This window comes from Petaurus breviceps, unplaced genomic scaffold (genome assembly GCF_028583685.1).
Source record: "Petaurus breviceps papuanus isolate PSGF00001 unplaced genomic scaffold, PetGlider_PUasm1.0 38, whole genome shotgun sequence".
Lineage (NCBI taxonomy): Eukaryota > Metazoa > Chordata > Mammalia > Diprotodontia > Petauridae > Petaurus > Petaurus breviceps.
The window spans coordinates 18,541,961-18,565,467 of NW_027186304.1; the positions used below are offsets into that span (position 1 = coordinate 18,541,961).

The 23,507-nt window shown below is 38.2% G+C and overlaps 1 protein-coding gene across 4 annotated transcripts in view; it reads right to left on the reverse strand.

The window, feature by feature from the left end:
- The window catches only part of LDLRAD4 (low density lipoprotein receptor class A domain containing 4), a 617,131-nt gene that overhangs the window by 356,506 nt on the left and 237,118 nt on the right, over window positions 1-23,507 (reverse strand). For 3 of the 4 annotated variants that reach the window (XM_069099596.1, XM_069099598.1, XM_069099597.1), the window contains one exon: window positions 8,652-9,121. In XM_069099596.1, coding sequence (XP_068955697.1) covers window positions 8,652-8,691 — 40 coding nt within the window. In that variant the 5' untranslated portion in view covers window positions 8,692-9,121. Of the gene's footprint in view, window positions 1-8,651; window positions 9,122-13,007; window positions 13,109-23,507 lie in introns of those variants that run through there. The other variant, XM_069099599.1, reaches the window with a different exon arrangement.

A 23,507-nucleotide genomic window follows, 5' to 3' on the forward strand; every position in this document is an offset into this window, starting at 1 on the left:
CAATGGCTTCTTATTGTTTCTAGGATCAACAATAAACTCTGTTTGGTTTTTAAAATCCTTCCCAAACTGGCCCCAATACATCTCCCCAGCCTCACCGTACATTATTCCAGACCACTATCTCTACTTCACGGACTACTTCTCTTCCTTTAATATACAGCTCAAGCACCATCTTTCTTCATGAAATCTTTCCTGATCTACCCAAATGCTAGTGTTCTTCCTTTCAGGCTACCTTGTATTTAAATACCTTGTATATATCTGTAGTTATTAACATCATATTGATTTTGAATATATTGATAGATGTGCTTGCTGTCTCCCCCATTAGAATATATGCTGGAACATTGAACACAGTAACAGTAACCTTGTATAATGACCAACTTTGGTAGACTCAGCTCTTCTCAGTAATGCAATGTTCTAAGACAATTCCAAAAGACTCATGATGGAAAATGCTATTCACATCCAGAGAAAGAATTATGGAGTCTGAATGCAAATTGAAGGATACTATTTTCTTTGAGTGTGTGTGTGTATTTTTATTGCAATTTTTCCCTTTTGTTCTGATTCTTCTTTCATAACATGACTAATGTGGAAATATATTTAATATGACTGTACATATATAGCCTATATCAGAATGCCTGTCATCTTTGAGAGGGGGGAACAAGAAGGAGGGAAAGAGAAAAAAATTTTGGAACTCAATCTTATAAAAGTAAATGTTGAAAAAATATATATATGCTCCTTGTAAGTCAGAATAATTTCATTCTTTGATCTTATGTCCCTAGTGCCTAGTACAGTGCCTTTCACATAGAAGGTGCTGATTGATTGATTCTGTCTAGCTTATTAATATTCTGCGATTGTGTTTTTATTTTTATTTTTTTTACTAAAACTCTCACTTATCTAATGGCCTAATTTCTTTAAGGCTCAAACTATTTTCCCTCATGAAGCAACAGGGAACCAAATATTATTGCACCAGCCTCCTAATTGGTAAGACAGAAAATCATTCCACTAGCTGCATTCCCAAGACACTTTCTGCTCTAGCTGAAGTTATCGAATTTGAATTAGGCACCAGTCTAGGCTTCAGTTTGCTTGGGTCAGGGATTCTTAACCTTTTCTGAATCACGGACCCCTTGAGCAGTCTGCAAAAGCCTATGGACCTCTCCTCATAATAAAGTTTTAAAATCCTTCTTATCTGATCATGTTACTTCATCTTAACATGAAGAAAACCCTCAGTTATTAGATTGTGAGCTCCTTAAGAGCAGGGACTATCTTTTCTTTCTATTGTAGCACAATGCCTGGCATATGTAGGTACTTGAATGTTTATTGACTGACTGACAGTTGCCAAAGGCTACACTAACATGGTGTAAGTCCAATGGAACATAAGTTTGTTGAAGACAAAGACTACTTTGTTGTGTGTATGAGTTTCTGGGTTGTTTTCTTTCCTACCCAGCACTTAACACAGCATTCTACACATAGCAAGGTACTTAAAAAATGCTTGTTGGACTAGATTGGATGTCATAAATCAAGAAAAGAAGGCCTAAAGTACAGATCAGTCACATGCAGTATTTCTACAAATTTTCAAATACCTACAAAGTGACACATTTTTCAGTGAGAAACTCTAGCAAGGATAACCCTTTTAAGCAGTCAAGTGTCTATTTTGTTCCTGCAACTGTCTATGGCGGTAAGGAGAACTGATATTTAATGTACTGAGTCATAGGGTTTTTCCTTATATCTAAGATAAATCTTACCTATCATAAAAAAACCATCTCACCTTTCTTTGTCATTACTGAAAAAGAAATGTGATTATCATGAACCATATAATAGACTGTCATATATTTGAAGGTAATTACTGAGTCAAGTGTCACCCTTTGCTTCTTCAGGCTAAACAATCTTAATTTATTTGGAAGTGAGAAACCCCAAAGAAGAATAAGAATTCAGGACATCATCAAGGAAATATATGACAGGGATAAAAGGTAAGCTGGTCATGTAGTTAAGGTAAAAGGAAGACAAGAAGACAAGTGAAGAGCCAGTGTTCTTCTGATTCCCTTATATCAGAGAAAAGCTAAGAAGACTGGACCCCCTTATAGCAAACCTGGAGGAAGACATGGACAAGAGTCACACAAGATGGGCAGGCTTTCATGGGTTGAGACCTGCAGCCACAACAACAATGGTGATGATAGAGCTAACATTTACACTAGGCACTATGTCAAGCACGTTAAAAATAGTATCTCATCTGAGTCTCACAACAAGCCTGTGGCCCAAGTGCTATTATTATCCCCATTTTACAGTTGAGGAAATTGAGGCAAACAAGTTAAGTGACTCCTCCAGGGTCACACAGCTAGCATGTGTCTGAGGCTGGATTTGAACTCAAGCCTTCCTAACTTCAAGTCTAGCACTCTATCTATCATACCATTTGGCTACATAAATGGCAAATTAGTGGGGTCATGGATCCTCATGAGTATTTATGTAGAAATTAGATTCAGTTGGAGAAGATAAAAGACTTAAGAACAACATAGTATGGCTTTTAAAAATCTGGTCTCAGAGCCAAAAAGATCGGGGTTCAACTTTTATCTCTGACAGAAACTGGCTGTGTAACATTGGGAAAATCACTTAACCTCTCTGGCAATTCCCCTATGAATGAGTTGCAAGGCAACTGCTGATTCCCATTGGTAGAGGGAGTTTTCTCACTGGGAAGTTCCCCAAGAGTCTAGTTAAACAATAACAACCACCACCACCAGACTTGGCAGATATTCTACAGTTTAGTTTACTTCAATAGCTCTTTAAGTTAACATGCTAACACCATCAGTAAAATGACCAAAAGAACAAGGGAACAGAAGTCTATGGCAAGACATGTGGTGAGGAGGAAGAGAATTCCAAATCAGTGTCATTCATATTTTACACTGTGACTTCTAGACACGGTTCTTTCAGAGTCACCTGAGAGGACATACCGTGTGCCAAGATGAAACCTTTATCAGTATTGCAACACTTCACACAAAAAACGGACTGACTCACCCTGGAAGGGTTCCCATTTCCCTCTGCCCTGAGTCACTTGGGATTTGTTTTTACAACAGAGGCAGCTTATCTTATGGAAGTCTATCCATCTTCAGAAAAAGCTGAAATGGACTGCAGGCAGGCAGGCTGACTGCTTCAGAAGAAGTAGCTGTGAACTTAGAGAGCAGAGTTTCTACACGCTCAGGAATAAAATTACCAGCACCGGCAGCAGCATCCTTTGTACTCAGGTAGCTTTTCAGCAGCACTAATGCAAAGATATCAACAAATATGCTGTCTTTCCCTTTGAGACTACTTTCCATCTACTCCATACACCAAAAGAGATCATTAGAAAGTACTTATTTAGCACAGTACCTGGGAACATAGTAGGTACTATATAAATGTTAACTATTATTATTATTATACATCTAGTTTGCACAAAATTATTTTCATGTTGTCTCACCTGTTAGAATGTACTATCCTTGAGGAAGAGGAGTATTTTTACCTTCCTTTGTGTTCTCAGAATTCAGCACAGTTCATGACACATACTATGCTTTAAATTTTTTTGTGTCGTTTTGGTCATGTCTGACTCTTTGTAACCTCATTTGGGGTTTTCTTGACAAAGACACTGGAGCAGTTCGCCATTCTCTTCTCCAACTCATTTTATAGATGAGGAAACTGAGGCAAACAAGGTTAAAGGACTTGCCCAAGGTCACACAGCTCATGTATGAGGCTGGATTTAAACTCAGGAAGATGAATCTTCCTGACTTCAGGCCTGGCTGGCACTCCATCCACTGTGCCACCTAGCTGCCCATGCTTTAAATAAATACCTGTTGATTGATTACTGAAACACTCCACATTTCAGGTAAATGCTACTTATTCTGTTTCAATGAATAATGGAAGATACAGTATTCATTATGTATCTGTGTAATGGAAATGCAAATTTAAAGATCTTCCCTGCCCCTAGGCTAAAGTGCACCAGAAGCCTGGGGAGGGAGGCTTGTTTTTCAGTAGATACTTTTTGATTGGCCAGTGGGTCAAAAAGGTTGTTACATTCTCTGAGCCAGGAGAAGGCTATATAAGCCCTGATGTGTAGCTTTGTTTTGGGACTCACTTTGAGAAGTGTTCTGTGATTTGATCTGAATTCTGGGAAGCCGTTGTTGAGAGTCCCCCGGCTTTGAAAAACCCAGAATGTGGAAACCCAGATGTTGACTGGGTATGGATGTAATGGTTGGACAGTTTGGAAATCTGTCTACTTGATGTTTCTGTCTTGATAATTATGCCTGTATACTTTGAGGTTCAGGGTGCTGACCTTTTCTCCTGAGCAAGGTAAACGATATATGTCTGACTGATTAAAGTAAGCTTGTTAACCCATTTTGAGTTGCTTTCCTTTAACAAAGCAGATCCAAGAACCTGTGGTAGCTGCAAACCCTGAGGACGGTTGGGGTGCTTGCTGCTACAATCTGCCATCTCTACATTGGTCACTGACAAACCTCTCTCATCTCAAGAGTGAGTTCATCAGGATGAAATAATTTCTAAATCACCCTAAAAGAAACAGCCTAGTTACGGGGCAAAGCATGTCCCATCATGAAAAAAAAATTCACCCTAATACCTGAAGTTAGTATTTTAGATCATTGGTTCTGGAAGTGAGACTCTTTGAGTAGCTAAATACAGGTTATCCACTTACTTGACAATAGCAAATTTTTAAAACTCAGCTGTCTTTCCTTAGCAACTCCACATATTCTAAGCTATCTTTATTGGCCACTTAACTGATAAGAGAATTCAGCCCAATTTTTCAAGTCAAATAAAATCGCACATATGTGGAAAGCCTGACCTTTTTGACCAACCTTAAAACCAATCTGTAGTCTCTATATTATGTGTAATCTTATGTGGAAATATATATGCATACACATATATGTACCTATATACACATATATAACATAACCTTTTGTGTAGGTATTTCTGCATGTATATACATACATATAAGAAAACTAAAACATAAAATACGTCGTTGATTTTAACTGCAGTCATTTATAACAATAGTTCACCTTAGTATTCCACAAATTTTTTTACAAATCTATAAGTAGGTAATGCAAATATGACTATTTCCTTCTTATAGACAAGAAAACCAAGACTCTAAGATAAGGTCATACAGCTAGTAAATGTCAGAAGTGTCACCTGGATCCAATTTTTCCACCTGCAATCCAGTCTTCCTTAAACCATTCCATGTTACCTCTCCATGCACCAGCTAAACACACTTTTAAGATTTGGTGACTTCTGCTTCATCCTGTATGATATATTCCAAGGGATTAGAGAATGAATCTGTGATTTCCACGGTGTAGGGAACTTTCTGGATGGAGTTAAAGGGTGAAGAAATCCTCTACCAATTCAGGTTGGCACTTTCTCTATAACTTATAGTTTTGAAGAGTAGTCTAGAAGAAGGAAAGGCTAAGTGATCTGCCCAGGGTCACACAGCCAGTATGTATCAGGGGCAGGATCTGAACCAAGGCCTTCTTGGCTTCAGTTAGTTCTCCATTCAAGTAAGTATATTCTCTGCTATTTGGTATCATATAGACTATTATTTCCTTCCATTTGCCCCTAATGAGTAGTTGAGTTAACTACCCAAAAAGTAGGACATAAGCATCCCTTAGTTCCTCAGAATAAATAAAGGTCAAAGGCAAAGGCAAGTAAAGAATAATAAATCTCTTAGGGTGTTATGCACCATCTTCTTACTCTTTCCCTTCTATGAAAAATGTTCCTGGGATAATTTCAACCAGTTGCCATCACACTAGGTTCTTGATACTGGGAGAATTTTCACTTTATAAAATGCATAACTTTTAAAAACTAAGGAGGCAGAGAAAAGAAAGAAGTACCAAAGGAAAAAGATCATCCCTTCCCAAAAAACACTCACCTAGAGTGAATAACCATGTCAGTCAACTGTGAAATAATGGAGTTTCCTTTATTTTCCTTCCTAGCTATTTTCTTAAAAGGATGGGAGAAAGCTAAAAATGTGTTTTCGTTTGGCAAGATGAGAATTTTTTGCACTTATTTACAGGACTAAAATAAAGTGTATTTTTGCTCTCTTTGAGTCTCTCTTTCCAGCTCTCTTTCTTTATCCCTTTCTTTCTTCCTCTATCTCCTTTTCTCTTCACCTCAACTTATATATACATATATATGGATATATGTCATTATCAGTCCATGTTACTACTTATGCTCAATAAATGAGTCTGATGACATATCTTCAAGAATTTACTAAAAGCCAACACCATGCCCTACCTGCCACTTTCCAGAACTGGTTAACAGATTTTTAATGACCAAGAATGAGGTATAGCTCTCCATTAAACACTCAACAAATGTTTTTTATGCCTACTATGTGCAAGGCATTATTAGTAGCTGAAAGAAAATAGTGCAAGTAATAGTTTCAAGATCCATGAGGTAAAAAAAAAAAACCGCCCTCCTACCTCCCTGATCACATATGGCTTGAAAGCAACCCCAATCTATCTGGGGCCAGTGTAATAAAAACATAATTGGATTTTAGATTTGCTAATATTTACGCTAATATTTGTTGAACAAGACAATGAGAACTGCACATATGTATCTGAGCTCCAAGGCACCTAGTTGAGCTGATGGTGCTGGGTTTGGGATGTGGGAAAGGGTTATTTAAAAAAAAAGAGAGAGACTTTCAGAGAAACTCTGTGTGTGAAAAAGAATGCATGAGGGAGGCTTACAGCAAAAGGAAATGAGAGTGTTCTGAAAGGATCATCATGACAGACTGGAAGGTGGAGATGACTCTATGGCTGGGTATCAGCAATAAAGGAGAATTTAATCCTCCAAAATTTAGTTCTTAGCTACCAGGGAAGCCTCTGGGCTGAGGTGTAAAGAGAGCAGGTTCAAGCTGGTATATATACTTTGGTGGCCAAAAAGAGTTACAGGAAGAGGTCTGGCTGATAACTAGGAATTGCTCCATGATCTGCTCTGTCAAACTAGACAATCTCTATGTCCTAAATATTCCTTTCCCACCACTGAGACTTAACTCATAATATCTCCTGTGGTTAGATTATCCCCCTCTTCCTCCACTGAATTGCTATCCCTACTCTAAGTGCAACTCAAATATCTCTTTCCTTATGAGGTCAATTCTGATTCCTCCCCATCAGTAACGTTCAGTCCCCGCTCTCCACCACACACACAGAGTACCTTACTTTGTGCCCCTTTGATTTATTGTTGTTTTGTTATCATAATTAGTGTACATTTATATCTCCCATTAGACTAAGTTCCAGAGGATCAGAGTCATGGCTATATAAACTTTCGATCGTTGTTAGTACCTTGTGCAGCACTCTGAACATAAAAAACATCAGATTCAAATTAAACAAACATGAACTTAATAAACAATAATATATTTATGGCATTGAACTGCTTAATACATACCCTAGAGACACTGACATTTTACAAAACCTATGCATATTGTCTCGCCCGTTAGACTGTGTGCTCATAGAGGGCAGGGATTCTTTTTTTGCCTTTGTTTGTATTCCCAGTGCCTTGCACATAGTAGGGATGTAAATGATTGACTGAATGGGACAGCTGAAATTGATCACTGAAGGGGGACAGAACTCAACACATGGAATTTTAAGGGGTTTCTGAAGAAGTCCGACTTCCTCACATCCCTTAATAAACAATCTTTATTTTAGAACAGCTCCTTCAGATTTTTAAACTTCATGATTTATCTGCCCAGTAAGAAGTTCAAAAATAAGTTAATTTTCAACCCTGTACAAAATAGGAAGGCTGGTGTCTAGGAAGCCTCAGAACTTATTATCAGTAATACAAGGGTACTTATCTCTCAATGAATCAATAACCCCAAACTTCAAGATTATTGGGACCAAAACCTTTCTTTTTCCCTATTATTATGTTAATAATTCTTCAGCTCTCTCTGGGATGAATCAATAAATGAGGAACTAGAAGTATAGAAAAAAAAACTGAGTGATATTTCTGAGATATTCAGGGAACCAGAAACCAAGGCAGGGTCTGAATTCAAAAGTTCCTGTGTCTCTCAGTCCATTGCTCTGGGCACCATACAGAATAAATGGCAACTCTACAAAATGTGAAAACTGGTATCCAGGGTAGAATTAAAATGGGCTGAATTAAAATAAAATTGTTATGTACAGCTTTAACAATGACCTCATTTATACAAGAATGATTATAACTGGAAGGCTAGAGCAGCCAATTTTCCCCCATTTGCTCACTAATAAAACCGAGGAAATAAACTAAGGATAAAAAAAGATGAGAGAAGGGAAAATTACTTGCTGGCAATTAACTTGGGGGAAGGGAGATTTTCTCTGTGAAGGAAAATACCCACCCTCACCCACCCTGTCTTTTCTGGTAACACATTTCCTTTATAGAATGGGGAAGAATATTTCTGTACCATGTACTTCAGAATATTTTGTACAGAACCATAAAATGCAGGGCCCCTCCTCAAGCTAACATGTGAGGCAAAAACAAAAATAAAGCATTACTTTGTGGGGTGAAAAGGTCACCCTATTTGCCTATACCTCTCATTTTCATGTATCTCCTAAAGTTCATGGTTCCAAATATGTGCTGGGACATTTATTTTTGCAGCATTTCAGTTGCACATAACAAAAAGGTCACCAACTCTCAACTTACTCATAGTCCAGGAACCTCACCTGTGAAAGCGTTTGTGGCCTGAGAACCAGCTTCCGGCATACTGCTCTCCCAGACACGTTTGTGTTCCCACTCTTAACTTGTCCTTACAAGAGGCAACTGGAGGGATTGAAGCTGTCAAGTTACTTCCATTTTAACTTGTCGGAGTCCATCTCTCTCCGGATTCCAACCTTTGGTAGCATATGATTCCCACCAGATCCTGTGAGCAGATGGTACCAGGAGACCGGCCAAAGACAAAAAGCAAGTATTGGACACACAGTGACTTCAGCCGTCCAACCAGAGAATCAGGGCCATGGTGAATCTGGAAGCCACGGAAGTTGTCCTGCTGAGACTATTTCCCTTTCTAAAATGTAGTTCTAATGAACCATTCCGTAGCCAGCATCCTTTCCCTGGGTCGCAGCCACTTGGGATGTTCAACTGCTTTCTGTTTTGTCTTCTCTCTTGGGCTTGTCTTTCCCCTCAGGCACGCTCACTGAGAAATTAAAAAATAAAATAAAATAAAAAGGAGATTATGTTTCCTGATGACCTGTACAAACATTAAAATTAATAGACTCACCGGGACTGAGAAACCCTCCCAACTACCCAAAGACATTATTATGGATTGACTATACACATAGAATGAAGCTCTTCAGCAAAGTAAATGTGGTAAATTTTCCTGAGTGTTTTTCAAGTGTGGAAAGAAGGAGCTGAGGGTTTCATTCACATTCCTGGGAACAAGAAAAGATTCCCTTCTCCAAATTTCAATTGAGAAGCAATGGGCAAAATGGTAAAGTAAGAGTTTGATTACAAAGACAACACAGTGTTCCTATGTCTTTGGCTTATATCAGTGTATACAGTTATAGTGAAGTTAATGAAAATATTTCTCAAGCTACTGAAAGTGGGAAAAGAACAGGAAGAATGAGATCTCTAACTCCTTTCTCCTAGAGTTCAATCAGATTCAGTGGGGAAAAAATCCAATGAAATCAATGTTTATGTTAAACCCCTGAAAAATGAAACCAGAGGTGTCATGTTCTCAGACTCTTTATATATACATATATGTATGTACATGTACATGCAAACATGCATATGCACACATGTATACACACATATATAATTTTAAATTAAGGTTCAAGAAGAAAAGTTAATCTAATTTCTAAATTGTTTTATACACGATTTAAAATAAAAGCATTGTATAAAATTTTTTACAGATATTTCTTTTGTATGGTTGTTGCAGAGCAGCCAATAAAGAAAAAAAATGAGAAGACTAAAGGGTCAGACTTTTAAAAATAGATGATGGACATTAAATTTAAATTATCACTGATAGAGAAGGATGAATTTTATTCCCATTATAATTATTTCCTCCTAGTCAATTTTTTAACAATCAGAAACTACAATCACATTTTTCTTTTTCACCAAGTGGAACAAGGAAAAGAAAACTTTTTAAAAAAGAATTGGTAAGTTATTTTACATTCACTTCAAAGAAGGAACTCTCTACACAAAGAACAATTTACAAAAGTGCACACAGTATGCCTTTTTGTTTTATTCAAGTAAGTACAGACTATATATAAAGTCAAACATCTCCAATTCAGACTAATTTAAGGGAAGGTTCAATAGATGAATATATAAAATCTAAAGTACAGATGATTTTTAAAAGTAATGTGATTTACCTGTTTTCAAGTACCTACAAGCTAACAGAATGAAGAATATTATAGAGATCATTACTGGTATGGTTAATGAAAAGATGAGAAGAATTTTAATTAGTAAATCAACTGTTTATATGTAATGAATGTTTCTAAATTGGTTAAGAGCACAGGAAACATTTCCTTCTGAAATCTCCTCTATCCGTATCCCAGAGAATTTCAGTCTTCAAAGTAACCTAATTTAGTCAAGATGAAATTAAAAACAACAACAACTAATTCTACTTTTCAGTTTTGCCTTCCTGAACTTACCTAACCTGTTGGAGGAAAAAAGAAGGAAATCGTTCATTTAATGCCCAGATTTTTCCTTGGCCCCTATTCTATAATCTCTTTGAGCTAATCATTCCCTCTTCGAAGTCTTCCACCATCCATCCCCCATACAAAAATAATTTTTCCCTTCTCTGAATTCCCAAATCATTATGCTTGTACTACACTGAAACATTCTAAGCTCATATTTTAATTGTGGAATTATGCGATTTTCCCTATTAGACAACAGAGAGCAGGGATTGTTTTATTCTTCTTTGAATTCTCGATAGTCCTTAGCCCATTTTTTGCATGTAGGACCAATAGGGTCATAGATTAATTTAAATGGGACCCTAGAAAGCATCTCGTCCAATCTCTCATTTTGAAGATGAGGGAACTGAGACCCACAGAGATGAAGGGCCTTGGCTAAAGGCATCCAGGTAAATGACCCAAGCCAAGAGGGTTGAAAATAGGTCCTCTGCGTATGGATCTAGCACTCTTCCCCGGCATCAAACCACAAAATAGGAGCTCAATAAATATGTGTTGAATGAATCAATTCATTTCCACAGGAATTCTTGTACTTTATTCGTTCCCATTCTCGGTCTGGTCTGAGAGATGAAAATCAAGTTTGAGTCGTGTTTTATGTTGGTTTTGTTTTATTTATGGTGCTGCTGTGCTTTAAAAAATGTCAACTATCACATCGCTCACATTTCACATGGCCATGGGAAATCTGTAGGTGGGTATGGGTAGTGGTGGGAGGGAAACCAAATTACTGTTTTCCTTTCCTATGACTATCTATCTGCCCTCTCATTCTCAAACATTTATTCCATGACAGAAAGGTATGCCACCAGATCTAAACTGTCGGAACACACGGAAAAGCCTATCTTTGCTAAAATTCTGAAGAGCAGTTGCTCTGAAGGTGAAAGATGGACCCCAATCAACCCTATGAAATAACTGGGAATGCTCAATTATATCAGTACAAAAGTAATATATAATTTGCATATTCTAACACAGACTCTGAATGTTTTCTCCTGTAACTTTTCTATTACTATCACTACTTTGAATTTTTTTTTTTACTTCTTGAACTATATTCTTTTCACCCACAGTTCTTTTAAATACCTTCCCCAGAAACATACGGCAGAAAGACTTCACACAATCAGTGGGAAGATAGCAGAAGATGACTGAGACCACCAAAAGTTTAGATCCCAAAAGCTTCACTGTCCAAAGTTACAGTGGCCCCATCTTTTCATCAGTCTGTTCTCTCAATTGATTCCCTTGCCATCAATTACATAGCTTTCATGGACACTAACAAAATTCAATGGAAATGACAGGTAAAATGGTGACTCTTCTTAAACAATGAAAAGTTAAAGTAACAGTAATAGAAGGCACCCTAGTATCTCCTTCATATGCTTTACCTATTTTGTGTTCATATATCTTCTTTAGGGCAGCTAGGTGGCGCAGTGGATAAAGCACTGGGCTTGGAATCAGGAAGACTCATCTTTGGGAGTTCAAATCTGGCCTCAGACACTTATGAACTGTGGGATGCTGGGAATGTCACTTAACCTGTCCACCTCGGTTCCTTATTTATAAAATGAGCTGGAGAAGGAAAGGGCAAACCACTTCAGTATCTTTGCCAAGAAAACCCCAAATGGGGCCACAAAGCATCAGACATGACCAAAAAACAACAAAAAGTAAATACCTTCTTTTCCAAATCAGATTGTAAGCTTCCTAAAGTCCTACCTCTGCCTCAGAATACCTACCTAGGAATTCCATAGCAAATATAGGACTATACACACAAGAGGCGTTCAAGGAACACTCTAAAAATTAATTCTCCAAATTACAAGCTGAGAAACAATTTTGCTTTGCACATTTTGCTCGATATTAACTATGCTTGAATGGTACTATAAGAAGATACTCTCTTTCTAGTAGGTTCCATACTTTCTGAATGGACTAGTTGGGCCCCAAGTGTGCCTTATTTAAAAAAATGAAAAAAATTCTTCATTTTTGTACTATATTCCTGAAAAAACACAGCATTTTAGAGATAGAAGAGACATTAGAGATCATCTCATCCAACTCCCTCTTTTTTACAGATGAGAAAACTGCAGCCCTGAGATACTGAGGTAGTCCACGCCAGACAACAAATAAAGCTGAAATTAGAACTCAAATCTCTTCAGTATTTGTAGGATGATAGGATCAAAGATTCGGAGCTTAAATCATACTTAGAAACCATCTAGACCATTTATATATGAGAAATTTGGAAGTCAGTGAGATAAAGTGAGCTACCTAAGATCATGTAGCTAGTATCTTTCCACTGTACCAAAGAAAACAAAGTGCTTTCCCAAATATTAATCCCTAGATGTTTGACCCTGACAGTATCTCAGAAGAAGAAAACCACCTTTAAAAGAGGCAAAGGAGAGATGAAAAGGGAGAAAGACTCACCCCAGGTCAGAGTACTCCTGAGCCACACCCTCAACACACCTTTATTCAAAATCCAAAGTGCCCATCACTCAGGTGCTAACGCATACACATAAATGTTCTCTTCACACTATGAAGATGGGAAGACTAACCAGGAAATAAATTGCTTCAAGACTGTACTTGAGAATGACATTAAGCCCCTCCCATAACAATGCAACAGTTACTAAGGAAATAAAGTGCATCAAACGGAAAACACCCCCACAGGAAGGGACATTAAAAAAAAGAGAGAGAGAGAAGAAAATGAACACCCACAAAACCTAACCAAATAAGCCGTGGAATCAGATATTCTTTGCCACTCATTCATGAGGACTTGGGTCAAACTCAATCATTGCAATCCCTTAGGAATTAAAATTTAGACTTTGACAGATGACAGTTTTTATGAACTTACACTGACTGTACTGCAGAGACAGCTATTTGCAGGGAAGAGTAGGGTCAACAAACTAGGCAAAGAGATCAAAATCCAATGCAGAAGTGAAACAGACTTCTTTGAAACCTGGTAACTTCAAAAAAAATATTTTAAGCAAATCAAGTGTTCAAAAAAAAGTGTAAACACTGCAGTTTAATTTTTTTAATTTCCTTTCACTGTGGACAGTCTGTTTCGTTGGCTATGTGCTAGTTACCTAGGAGATGGTTGAGTGGTGAAATTGGATAGACTATATGTTGTAAGGAAAATTATCAGAGTTATGGCAATCTTCAGAAATGATGTCGATGATCTCTTGTCACCGCTCCCACCACAAATGTTCTAGGGAGAGACGGAAGACAAAAAGATACAAAGACACATTCACCTTGATAAGCTGCGGAGCTATTTTAAATAGGAAATTATTTTAAATGAACATTTTACATATACATTGCTTTGCACTTCTAAAAATGTGCATGAAAAATTTTCAAACTTGCTGGTTCGTTTAGAATAGAGATGACAAACAGTTTTCGAGGTAGCTATGAGAAAAAAGGAAACCTAGGATCTATTCCTGACTCTGACACTAAAATCACCATGTCACTTGGGAAAAAGACTTCACACTTTTTTGCATGAGTTTCTCTAAAATCCATGAACATACACTGAATTGACAGCCTAGCTGAAGGTCTCTGCAAGTGGCAGTCAACATTCACCGAGCTCCCAGAGGGTACAGAATGTACTCTAATGAGGTTATAAAGAAATATGGTCCTTGAGCTAAGGCAGTTTATAATCTATTGGGGCTAGGGGGAGATAAGGAGAAGAATAAACAGGCTGGGTCATGAAAAGAACATTAGATTTGGAGGTAAAGATGTGTTTTAATCCCAGCTTTGCCTTGTAGTCTGTGACCTTGTACACTGAGAAGCAGAATGGCTAAGTGGATAAAAAGCTGGTCTTCAAGACCCACTTTTCACAGACTAGCTGTGTGATCTTGGATAAGACAATTAACCTCTCTGTACTCCCAGGCAACTCTCTTAAGAGTCTTAGTCGCAAAGAAAGTGCTGATCTGTATCAGTAAAGGGCAGAGGTAGTTTATTCACCAGTTCTCATTTTAATTGAATTACACATCTGGTTTTTAAACTACTCTGGAGGCTTCACTTTTCTCATGTATAAATTGATGGGGTGGCACTGGATAGCCACTAAGGTTACTGCCAGTTCTAAAATCCCATGATTGGGACCCTCTTATCTTCATTAAATATTAAATGTCTCTTTTTAATTCCTGTGTTTTAAAGGTGTTTAATAACAGACTTTCTTGGCAATCCTGAACATAGACCTTCCATTGACAGTGTCTATTATGCCTTTTTCAAAAAAGCCCAAATTAGGACCTGTGTTTGTGTGACTTGGAAGCCTAGTTACACCGAGAGCAAATTAAGAAATCAGGCCTGGATCTTCAAAGTATACCCTTATCTTCCTCTTAGACTTCTGATTTGGTTTCCTTATTTATTCTAATTTCATATAATGTGATTTATTTAATTCATTCAATGAGTTGGAGAGGGGGAAAGAGAGAATCTTGGGATCTTAGGGGTTCGAAAGAGCTGTTAGCTCAACACTACATTTTTAGGTAGGATCATAGATCCAGAGCTAGTGGTTCAATTTCTTCATTTTACAGGTAAGGAAATGGAATCCTGGAGACACAGCCACTAAAGTCCTACAAAAGATGGACTAGAATCTATGTATGATGGATGGATGGATGTATATAATTGCAAATATGTATGGAAATATTCCCAATGAATTTTTTATTGTCTGTCTTTAGGTAGGTGATACAGAACCAGAGAACACCACTTAATCCTCAGAAGGCTGAAGAACCTTTCTTGTGTTGTAATAGTGTAAAGAATTTTTGACACTGAGTCAGGAAAGAGCTGGGTTCATATTCTGACTGACATTTGCTAGCTGTGTGTCCATGAGAAATCATTTAACCTCTTTGGTTCTTAGCTTCCTTTTTTGTAAGGAGGTAATGATACCTACAGTAACTCCCTCACAAGGTCATTGGGAGAGTCACAGGAGGGTCACCTACATTCAAAGTGTACCGAAAAGCAGCATGGCTTAATGGATGTTAATGGAAGCTGTTCTTCAAATCCCACTTCTCGCACATTTGCTGCTGTTGCTCAGTAGTTTTTCAGTCATATCTGACTCTTCATGACCCCATTTGGGGTTTTCTTGACAAAGATACTGGAGTGATTTATCATTTCCTTCTCCAGTTTATTTTACAGATCAGGAAACTAAGGTAAACAGGGTTAAGTGACTTGCTCAGGATCATACATCTTAGTGAGTGTCTGAGGCCTTATTTGACCTCAGGAAGCTAAGTCTTCCGGACTACACACACGCCCAGCACTCTATCTCATGCATACTGGCTGTGTAATTCTGAGTAAGTTTCTTAACCTCTCTGTGCTCCCAGACAACTAGCTAAGAGCCTTAGTTGCAAAGAAAGGGCTGATCTGTATTGATATAGAGTAGAGGTAGTTTATTCACTTGGTTTCCACATATAAATTAAATTAAATATATTTTAAGATAAAGTACTGTACAAATTAAATGTCAACTATTATTATTAGAGTATTCTAAAGTCTTTCAACTTTGTCTTCTTAGTCATCTTTTAATAAAGAGCCATCAATTTAAAATATTTGATGTTTTAGGGGGCCTCCCCCTACTGTACTCTCTTGGAGAAAAGACTTCTCAGTAGATAAAAATCAGAACACAAATTCCTCCCATGCCAACTACAATTAATAATGGTTATAGGAAACAAAATGCAAATATTATTGAGAATGTGTGGGGGAGGCATTTGGTATGAAGTTTAGCAGAGTAGGTAAAGAAGAAAAATGACAAAAAAGGAAATTGCCCAGACAATTAAGGAGGCACAGCTTCTTAGAATCTTTAAAAAAAAAAATTCAGGTTTTGAAATATCAGAGAAATGCACCAATGGGAAGTGGTGATTCTATTTGTTTCTGATATTAAAAGGTATATCTTCTTAAATGTAGTTAAGCTTTTTCTTACAGAGTCCAGCCCTCTTTTTCTTTATTTGTTCCAGTAATAGAAAGCATTTTTTAGGGGTGGGAGAGGCAAGGCAATTGGGCTTAAGTGACTTGCCCAAGGTCACACCACTAGTATATGTGTCAAGTGGATGTTTTTTTTTTTTTGCTTTTTGGAGGGGGAAGGGCTGGGCAATTGGGGTTAAGTGACTTGCCCAAGGTCACAAGGCTAGTTTTGTGTTAAGTGTCTAAGGCCAGATTTGAACTCAGGTCCTCCTAACTCCAGGGCTGGTGCTCTATTCACTTCACCACCTAGCTGACCCAAAAGAGAAAGCTTTTGTATTTTTCATTTCCTTCATAATCATTCCTTAAGCCTGTGAAGTATGCTTTAAGAAAGAAGTCAACGCTGTGGCCTCAATACAAAGCCCCACTTCATAACCTAATAGACCCAGTTTTCTTTTACTTGATACTAAATCTTGGGGACCCTGCTTTATTGGTCACTTGAAAGCTAATAAAACTGATAAACAATATAAGCTGACATCCTCTGTAAAAAACAAATCATCTGTATAATTTCAGCCATTAGTACCACCTACTTGTTTCCTTTGTTTCACTCTAGATGGTGCAGTGGATAGAGTGTAAGGTCTAGAGCCTATGAAACTCACCTTCCTGAGCTCAAAACTGTCCTCAGATATTTACTAGCTGTGTGACCCTGGGAGAGTCACTTACCCTTTTTGCCTCATTTTTCTCATCTGTAAAAAATGAGCTAGAGAAAGAAATGGCAAAAACTCTCCAGTATCTTTGCCAAGAAAACCCCAAGGGGGCAGCTAGGTGGCTCAACCAATAGAGCACCAACCCTGGAGTCAGGAGGACCCGAGTTCAAATCTGACATCAGACACTTGACACACTTACTAGCTGTGTGACCTTGGGCAAGTCACTTAACCCCAATGGCCTTGCCTTCCCCCTGAAAAAAAAAATTAAGAAAACCCCAGATGGGGCCATGAAAAGACAGACACAACTGAACAACAGTTGCTTTCTCAGTTTCCCTAAGCCTTGAACTTTATTATTTTTATTTTTATTTTTTGGCAAAAAAGAGTTCTCCTATAGCTGCTCATATTCACCTATCTTTAAATTAAAAAAAAACTGTACAGTTTTGCTGGCTGGATTTTACTTTGAGAAAATAACTTGTCAAGTTATTCTCTTTCCAAACTCAATGTCCAAGGAAAAGTAAACTCCAGTAATATTTTCCTTAAATATTTCCATTCAGAAGGCTAATAATAATAGTAAGAACAGTAACAAAAGCTAGCATTTCTATAGTATGTACTATTGCCAGGCCCTGTGTGAAATGCTTTATTAATATTATCTTATGTTATCCTCACAACAACTCTTGGGGCTATTATCCCCAATTTAAAGATGGGAAAACTGAGGAAAACAGAAGTTCATTGATTTGCTCAAGATCACACTGCTAGTAAGAATCTGAGGCAAAATTTTAACTCATGTATTCTTGATTCCACTGCACCTCCTCTATCCCTCAGGTTCTAGGAGTGATCACTGAAAGGAGAGAGGGATAGGGAGAGGGAAAAAGAAATGGTTGGGGAGAGAAAAAGGGTTGGGGTGGGGGTGTCACTATTGACAGACAGATAGGACTGACGTAAGCCTCTTTGACACTTAGGGGCTAGAGGGTTTCTGCCCAGTATTCTAGCAGAGTCAAATGCTTTTAATATAGTTGCATCTGTGTATCATTCACATTGTCTGCCTTTAGGATTCCTGGGTAGTTCACAACCACACACACACACACACACACACCACACACAGAGTCTTTCTTTGAAAGAACTAACTCTACAATCGACCTTACATATATACACACTATCAGAATCCAAGCTATCTTGACATCTCCTTGTCTTTAAAAAAAAAAAATTAAGGGAATTATTTTTTTAGGGAATAAAATTTAGAAACCACAAACAATAATTATTCACAATTTCAAGATATCCCCCTATATGCACATTACCCAGAAGACTGCACTCTCCTTCCTACAAGAGCTAAAAACAAAACCCCAAAGACCAAGAGCAAAATTGCTAAGAATGCCCTCAGAATTCTACCACAAACTTTCATCCACAGACAACTCTGGACGGGGCATGGGGGTTTGACTAGCCAAATCAAGTCACTTTTGTGGAATGACTTGATCTGGGTGCACAGGCTCAACAAGATACACATTTTGACAGATGTCTTCAGGACATAATTCAAAAAGCTGCCCATCTGAGGGCCACCACGCAGAGCTGATGTCACGGAAGAGGTCTGGCATCGATTCAGCCTGAGATCTTCAGAAATGAGCTCTCAGTAGTACAGTTACATACAATAAAGAACACTGCATCTGTGAGAGGCTCAGGCACACCGAGCAGTTTAATGAGCAATCCCTGACTCCACATATATTAAGGAAACAGCGATAGGGTTTCACATCTTCCTGGAAGGCTGGATCAGTCAGCGCTCTGAAAATGCATGTGCCATGAGGAGCAGCTGTTCAAGAGGGCAAGGAATTCAGGGTAAAGGCTCCCTAGTATTTAACTAATGGTACTCCACAAATCCTGGCCCTGCAAACATGAAAAGTTCATTATTAGTCCAATTTCTGCTGCCTGGGTGACACACGCCTTATGCCCACAGTGAAGCCACAGCAATGCTATTGAGAGTTAAAGGAAATGCATACAGGTACTGTGTGTACCAGCAGGACACCCCAGGCAACAGCATTAGAGACTGTGCTCTCATGACCCTTGTAATACAGTAGTGCTTGTCTCCAGGAACAAATGTAATGTGAGCAAACCTCTTACAATATACAAGACCCTTCATGTTTGTTGAATATTGGTTGTTTTGCATCAGCTGCTGTAGAAATCAATTTCATTGGGGACAGTGTGTTAGAATGGGGGAAAGACATTATGATGTATGCTTTATCATAAATTAATCTGTTCACCTTCTAAGTCCATCATTAGACCTCATTTAAAGGATTTTTGGGATACCATGAAATAAAACTACTGGGCCCCAGCTGCAGTTTGCTGTATTTTAACTTGTGAAAATACAACTTAAATCATGGTTTCTTATTCCCATTGCTTACTGTATTTAGCTACATAGTATCTGACCATACGGCATTAACTAGAAAAAGGTCTGGGAAAATGTGATGTATATATTATGCTGTCCAATAATATGCTCTCGAGGAAGGAGGGAGAGGAGAGGAAAGGACAGGGGAGGAGAAGACAGGAGAAGAGAGCACAGGAGGGGAAGGAGATGACAGAGGAGAAAAGGAAAGGAGAGGGGAGTACAGGTGAGGAGAAAAGGACAGAGGGGAGGGGAGAGGAGGGGAGGGGAGAGGAGGGGAGGGGAAGAAGAAAAAAGGTAGAAACACCAATTAGGCAATACACCGATACATGTACTTCTCATCCTCTCTGGGATCTGCAGATGTCAATTGACAATCCTACCTTTAGACCTATGGCAAGCCTGTCAGCATACATCTTCTAAGAAAGGTTCACAGATGCTGGCCTCCATGCCACAGTGAGATGAATAATGAAAAGGCAGGTAGAAGGGAGAGGTAAGAAATACGGAAGAAGAAAGAGGAAGGTTTTTCGTTATTGTTGTTATTTAACCACAGAAAGATAACCATCATGTTAGCAACCAGATGACCATAATTAGGCCAAGAAACTTCAGGGCACTGAAACAACATGCACAGGCCATGGCTCTGCATGGGGCAAAGGAAAACAGGGGAAAACAGACATTTCTACCCTCTTCCCTCAATATGTACTCAATAAACCATTTATTAAACACCTACATACAAAGCACTGTCCCAGGTTTAGGGGATAAAAAGTTGAATTTGACACAGGTCCTGTTCTCAAAGAGCTTACAGTACCCTAAAGGGGAAGGTAAATATTTAACTACAATACAGTGGGGAAAGGGATTAGTGCACAAAAAAAGTGTCTGGTGAGATCACTGAAGTATGGAGACATGGTTTTCATGGTGGGGGCTGGAAAAGAGAGGAGGACAAGGAAGGTTTCATAGCGAAGTGGCACTAAATTGATGTGAAAGGAGGAGAAGAATGTGGGGCATTGGCAGATAAAGGTGGCAAGGCAGGAGCTTAGGAAGTCCATTCTAGGTATGGAGAATGGTCTGAGCCAAACACAGATAAAGGAGAGGGCAGGGCAAGACAATGGGAGAGAGAATAATCCATTAACAGTCGGGGTGAAGGGCAGTGGTATAAAATAAGGCCATATGGGCATATTGAGGTCAGATTGTAGGTGGCTCTAAATGACAAGATTAGAAGCTTATTCTCTGTTCGTTACACATTGGAGAAATACTGCAGGTTTTTGAGTAAAGGAATGGCATAAAAACGTTGGTGTAGTTTAAAGAATATTCAGCAATGATGAGACTATATTAAGAGGGGAATAGACTAAAGACCAATTAGAAGGCTATTGTGATAGTTAAGGACATAAGAGATGAAGGCCTTCACTCGAGTGATTATACCAGAATTGCAGAGAAGAGAGGCTGGATGAAAATGCATTTTTAGCAGTTGGGATTATAGAGCCATGGACTACTGATTGAATGTGTGGAGTGAGAGAAGGGAAGAGTTCAAATAATGACGCCAAAGTTTGAGGTGACTAACAGGAAGGTGGTACTACTTAGAGAAGGAGAAGTATTAAAGGGAAAAGATGACAAACTCAATTTTAGTTATATTCCCTTTTGGGTGTTGGTGACACATCTGGATGTACAGTTTTCCCTTCTACATTGTGACTCTCCCTATCATGGCTGTGATATATCAGAGGGCAGCAGAAGAAATTAAATGGGAAGATTTGGGGAGTTTTGTAGAAGCTTCAGATGACATGTGAAGGCCAGCAAAGGACGCAGAGCCTATTACCAAATATTTAACCCAAATTTTACAATAAGGTACTGTAAACATCCCATCAAAGAAAAAGAAAAAATTCAGACTTCTTCTCTGGTACAAAGGGAGGCTCAAAACTTTTACCAGGATTTTCCAGATCGAGCAGGAGCCACACCCTAACTCCTGCTATGTGGAAGAGATACCTGTAGCTATCCAGCAGGTGATGGGGAAGTACAGTATGGAATTTCTGGGGATAAGTTGAAGGTAGAAATGAAAATCTGAAAGTCATCCACATTGACAGAGTTGAAGTTATGGCAATGATTGAGATTATCAAAGGAGACTAAGGTAGTACAGAGACAGAAGTAAGCCTGAGGTAGAACCTTAAGAAACACTCAAGTTTGAGGGATAGAGGAAAGGGAAGAGTTTGGGGGAAAAAAGATGCAAAGAACAGTTACAGAGGAGTGAGTAAAGAGGAAAATCAGGACAATGTGTTATCACAAAAAGCCCAGAAGGAGTTGATATCTGGAAGAAAAAAGGTAACAAGGGGGAGAATTCTTAACTAAACAAGGGATAGAAAAGATCATGAAAGATAGACAATTTTGACACCACAAAATTTAAAAGGTTCTACTAAATAAAATCAGTGAAGACAAAATTAGAAAAGCAGTGGTGAAGTGGGAAAAATACATGCACCAAATGTCACTGATAAATGTCTAATATCCAAAATAAAAAGGAAATTGACACAAATATATCACACAAAAATGATTCCCTAATAGATAAGTGCTCAAAGGATATTAACAAATAGTTTTCAAAAGAATTGTCAATAATATATGAACATGTAAAACATGTAGCAAATAACTAATAGCAAAAAAATGCAAATTAAAACAAGTGAGGTTTCATGTTGAACCACATGGAAATTTTTTTTTTTAAGTGGGAGCAGTTTGTATTGGAAGAGTTGTGAGAAGACAGACTCTTTGATGTACCATTTGTTGGTGGAGTTGTAGAGTGATTTAGTCATTCTGGATTCCAATTTGGAACCACAAAAGAAAAGTGAATAAGCTGGCCGTATCTTATAACCCACCAATTCCACTATTGTATATATATCCTGAAGGGAGTCAAACATAGAACCAAATGCATAGGCTAAGCTACGTGAAGAGAGAACATCACAAATTCCCACAATACATTGGAGAATGCTCTAGACCAAGGGTTCATAACCTTTGGTGTGTTTCATAGACCCTGCTGGCAATTTGGTGAAACCAAAGAACTTTGCAGAATAATATTTTTAAATGCATAACACATAAAAAATACATAGGGTTACAAATTAAATCAGTTATATTAGTCATAAAAATATTTTCAAATATTAGATATTTTCTTTTCCTTTTATTAAAACAATAGCAAATGAATCAAAAAACTGTACTGAGAAGCTAAGCTACCTGTCCACAGGCTAGCCAGAGGAAAAAAAGTCTTGTGAAAGGAAAAAAGGTGAGAACTTCTCACGTGAAGACTTCATTCCTCTACAGGCAGAATCCTGACTCTCCTGGGTTTTTCCTACAACATCCCAGTAATCTCTTCATCCTAGAAGTTCACTCCATCCCTGAAGCCTCTTACTCTATCAAAATATATTTTTTAAAAACACAAGTTCATGGATCCCAGGTTCTCTGCTCTATACCAAGTACTCAATAAATTTTCACTAGTCACTAGAGTGAACACCAAATAATAAAATTAGACTGTCAAAATCAGACACTCACAAGAACTAAAGTCTGATGATATGCAAATGGAATCAGCAAGAGTTCAGAAGAAGACTGTATTTTTATAAGGAAAACCAAAAGAAAAATGGACTACCTTGATGGACCCTAATACATTTCATCCCGTATTTAGTCATCTCAAAAAGACAATCAAAAAATATAAACAATAAAAGGGAGACACAATCAATAAACATTTGTTAAGCACATACTAGGTGACAAGCACTGTGCTAAACAGCACGTTAGCCAATGGTATTTACCACCGTGTTGGCAGAGATCCACTGCAGAGTCCAAGTAGAAAAGGCACACCCTATAGATGATGAGGTCCTCAGATATTTCTGCTGGTGATTGGTGGACAGCATAATTCTGGCTCCAGCAAGCGCTAGAACATTAAAGAGCCTCTGGAAAAATATCTAGTCACTCGAAAGAACGTGATCTGATCATCTACACAGGAAAGAC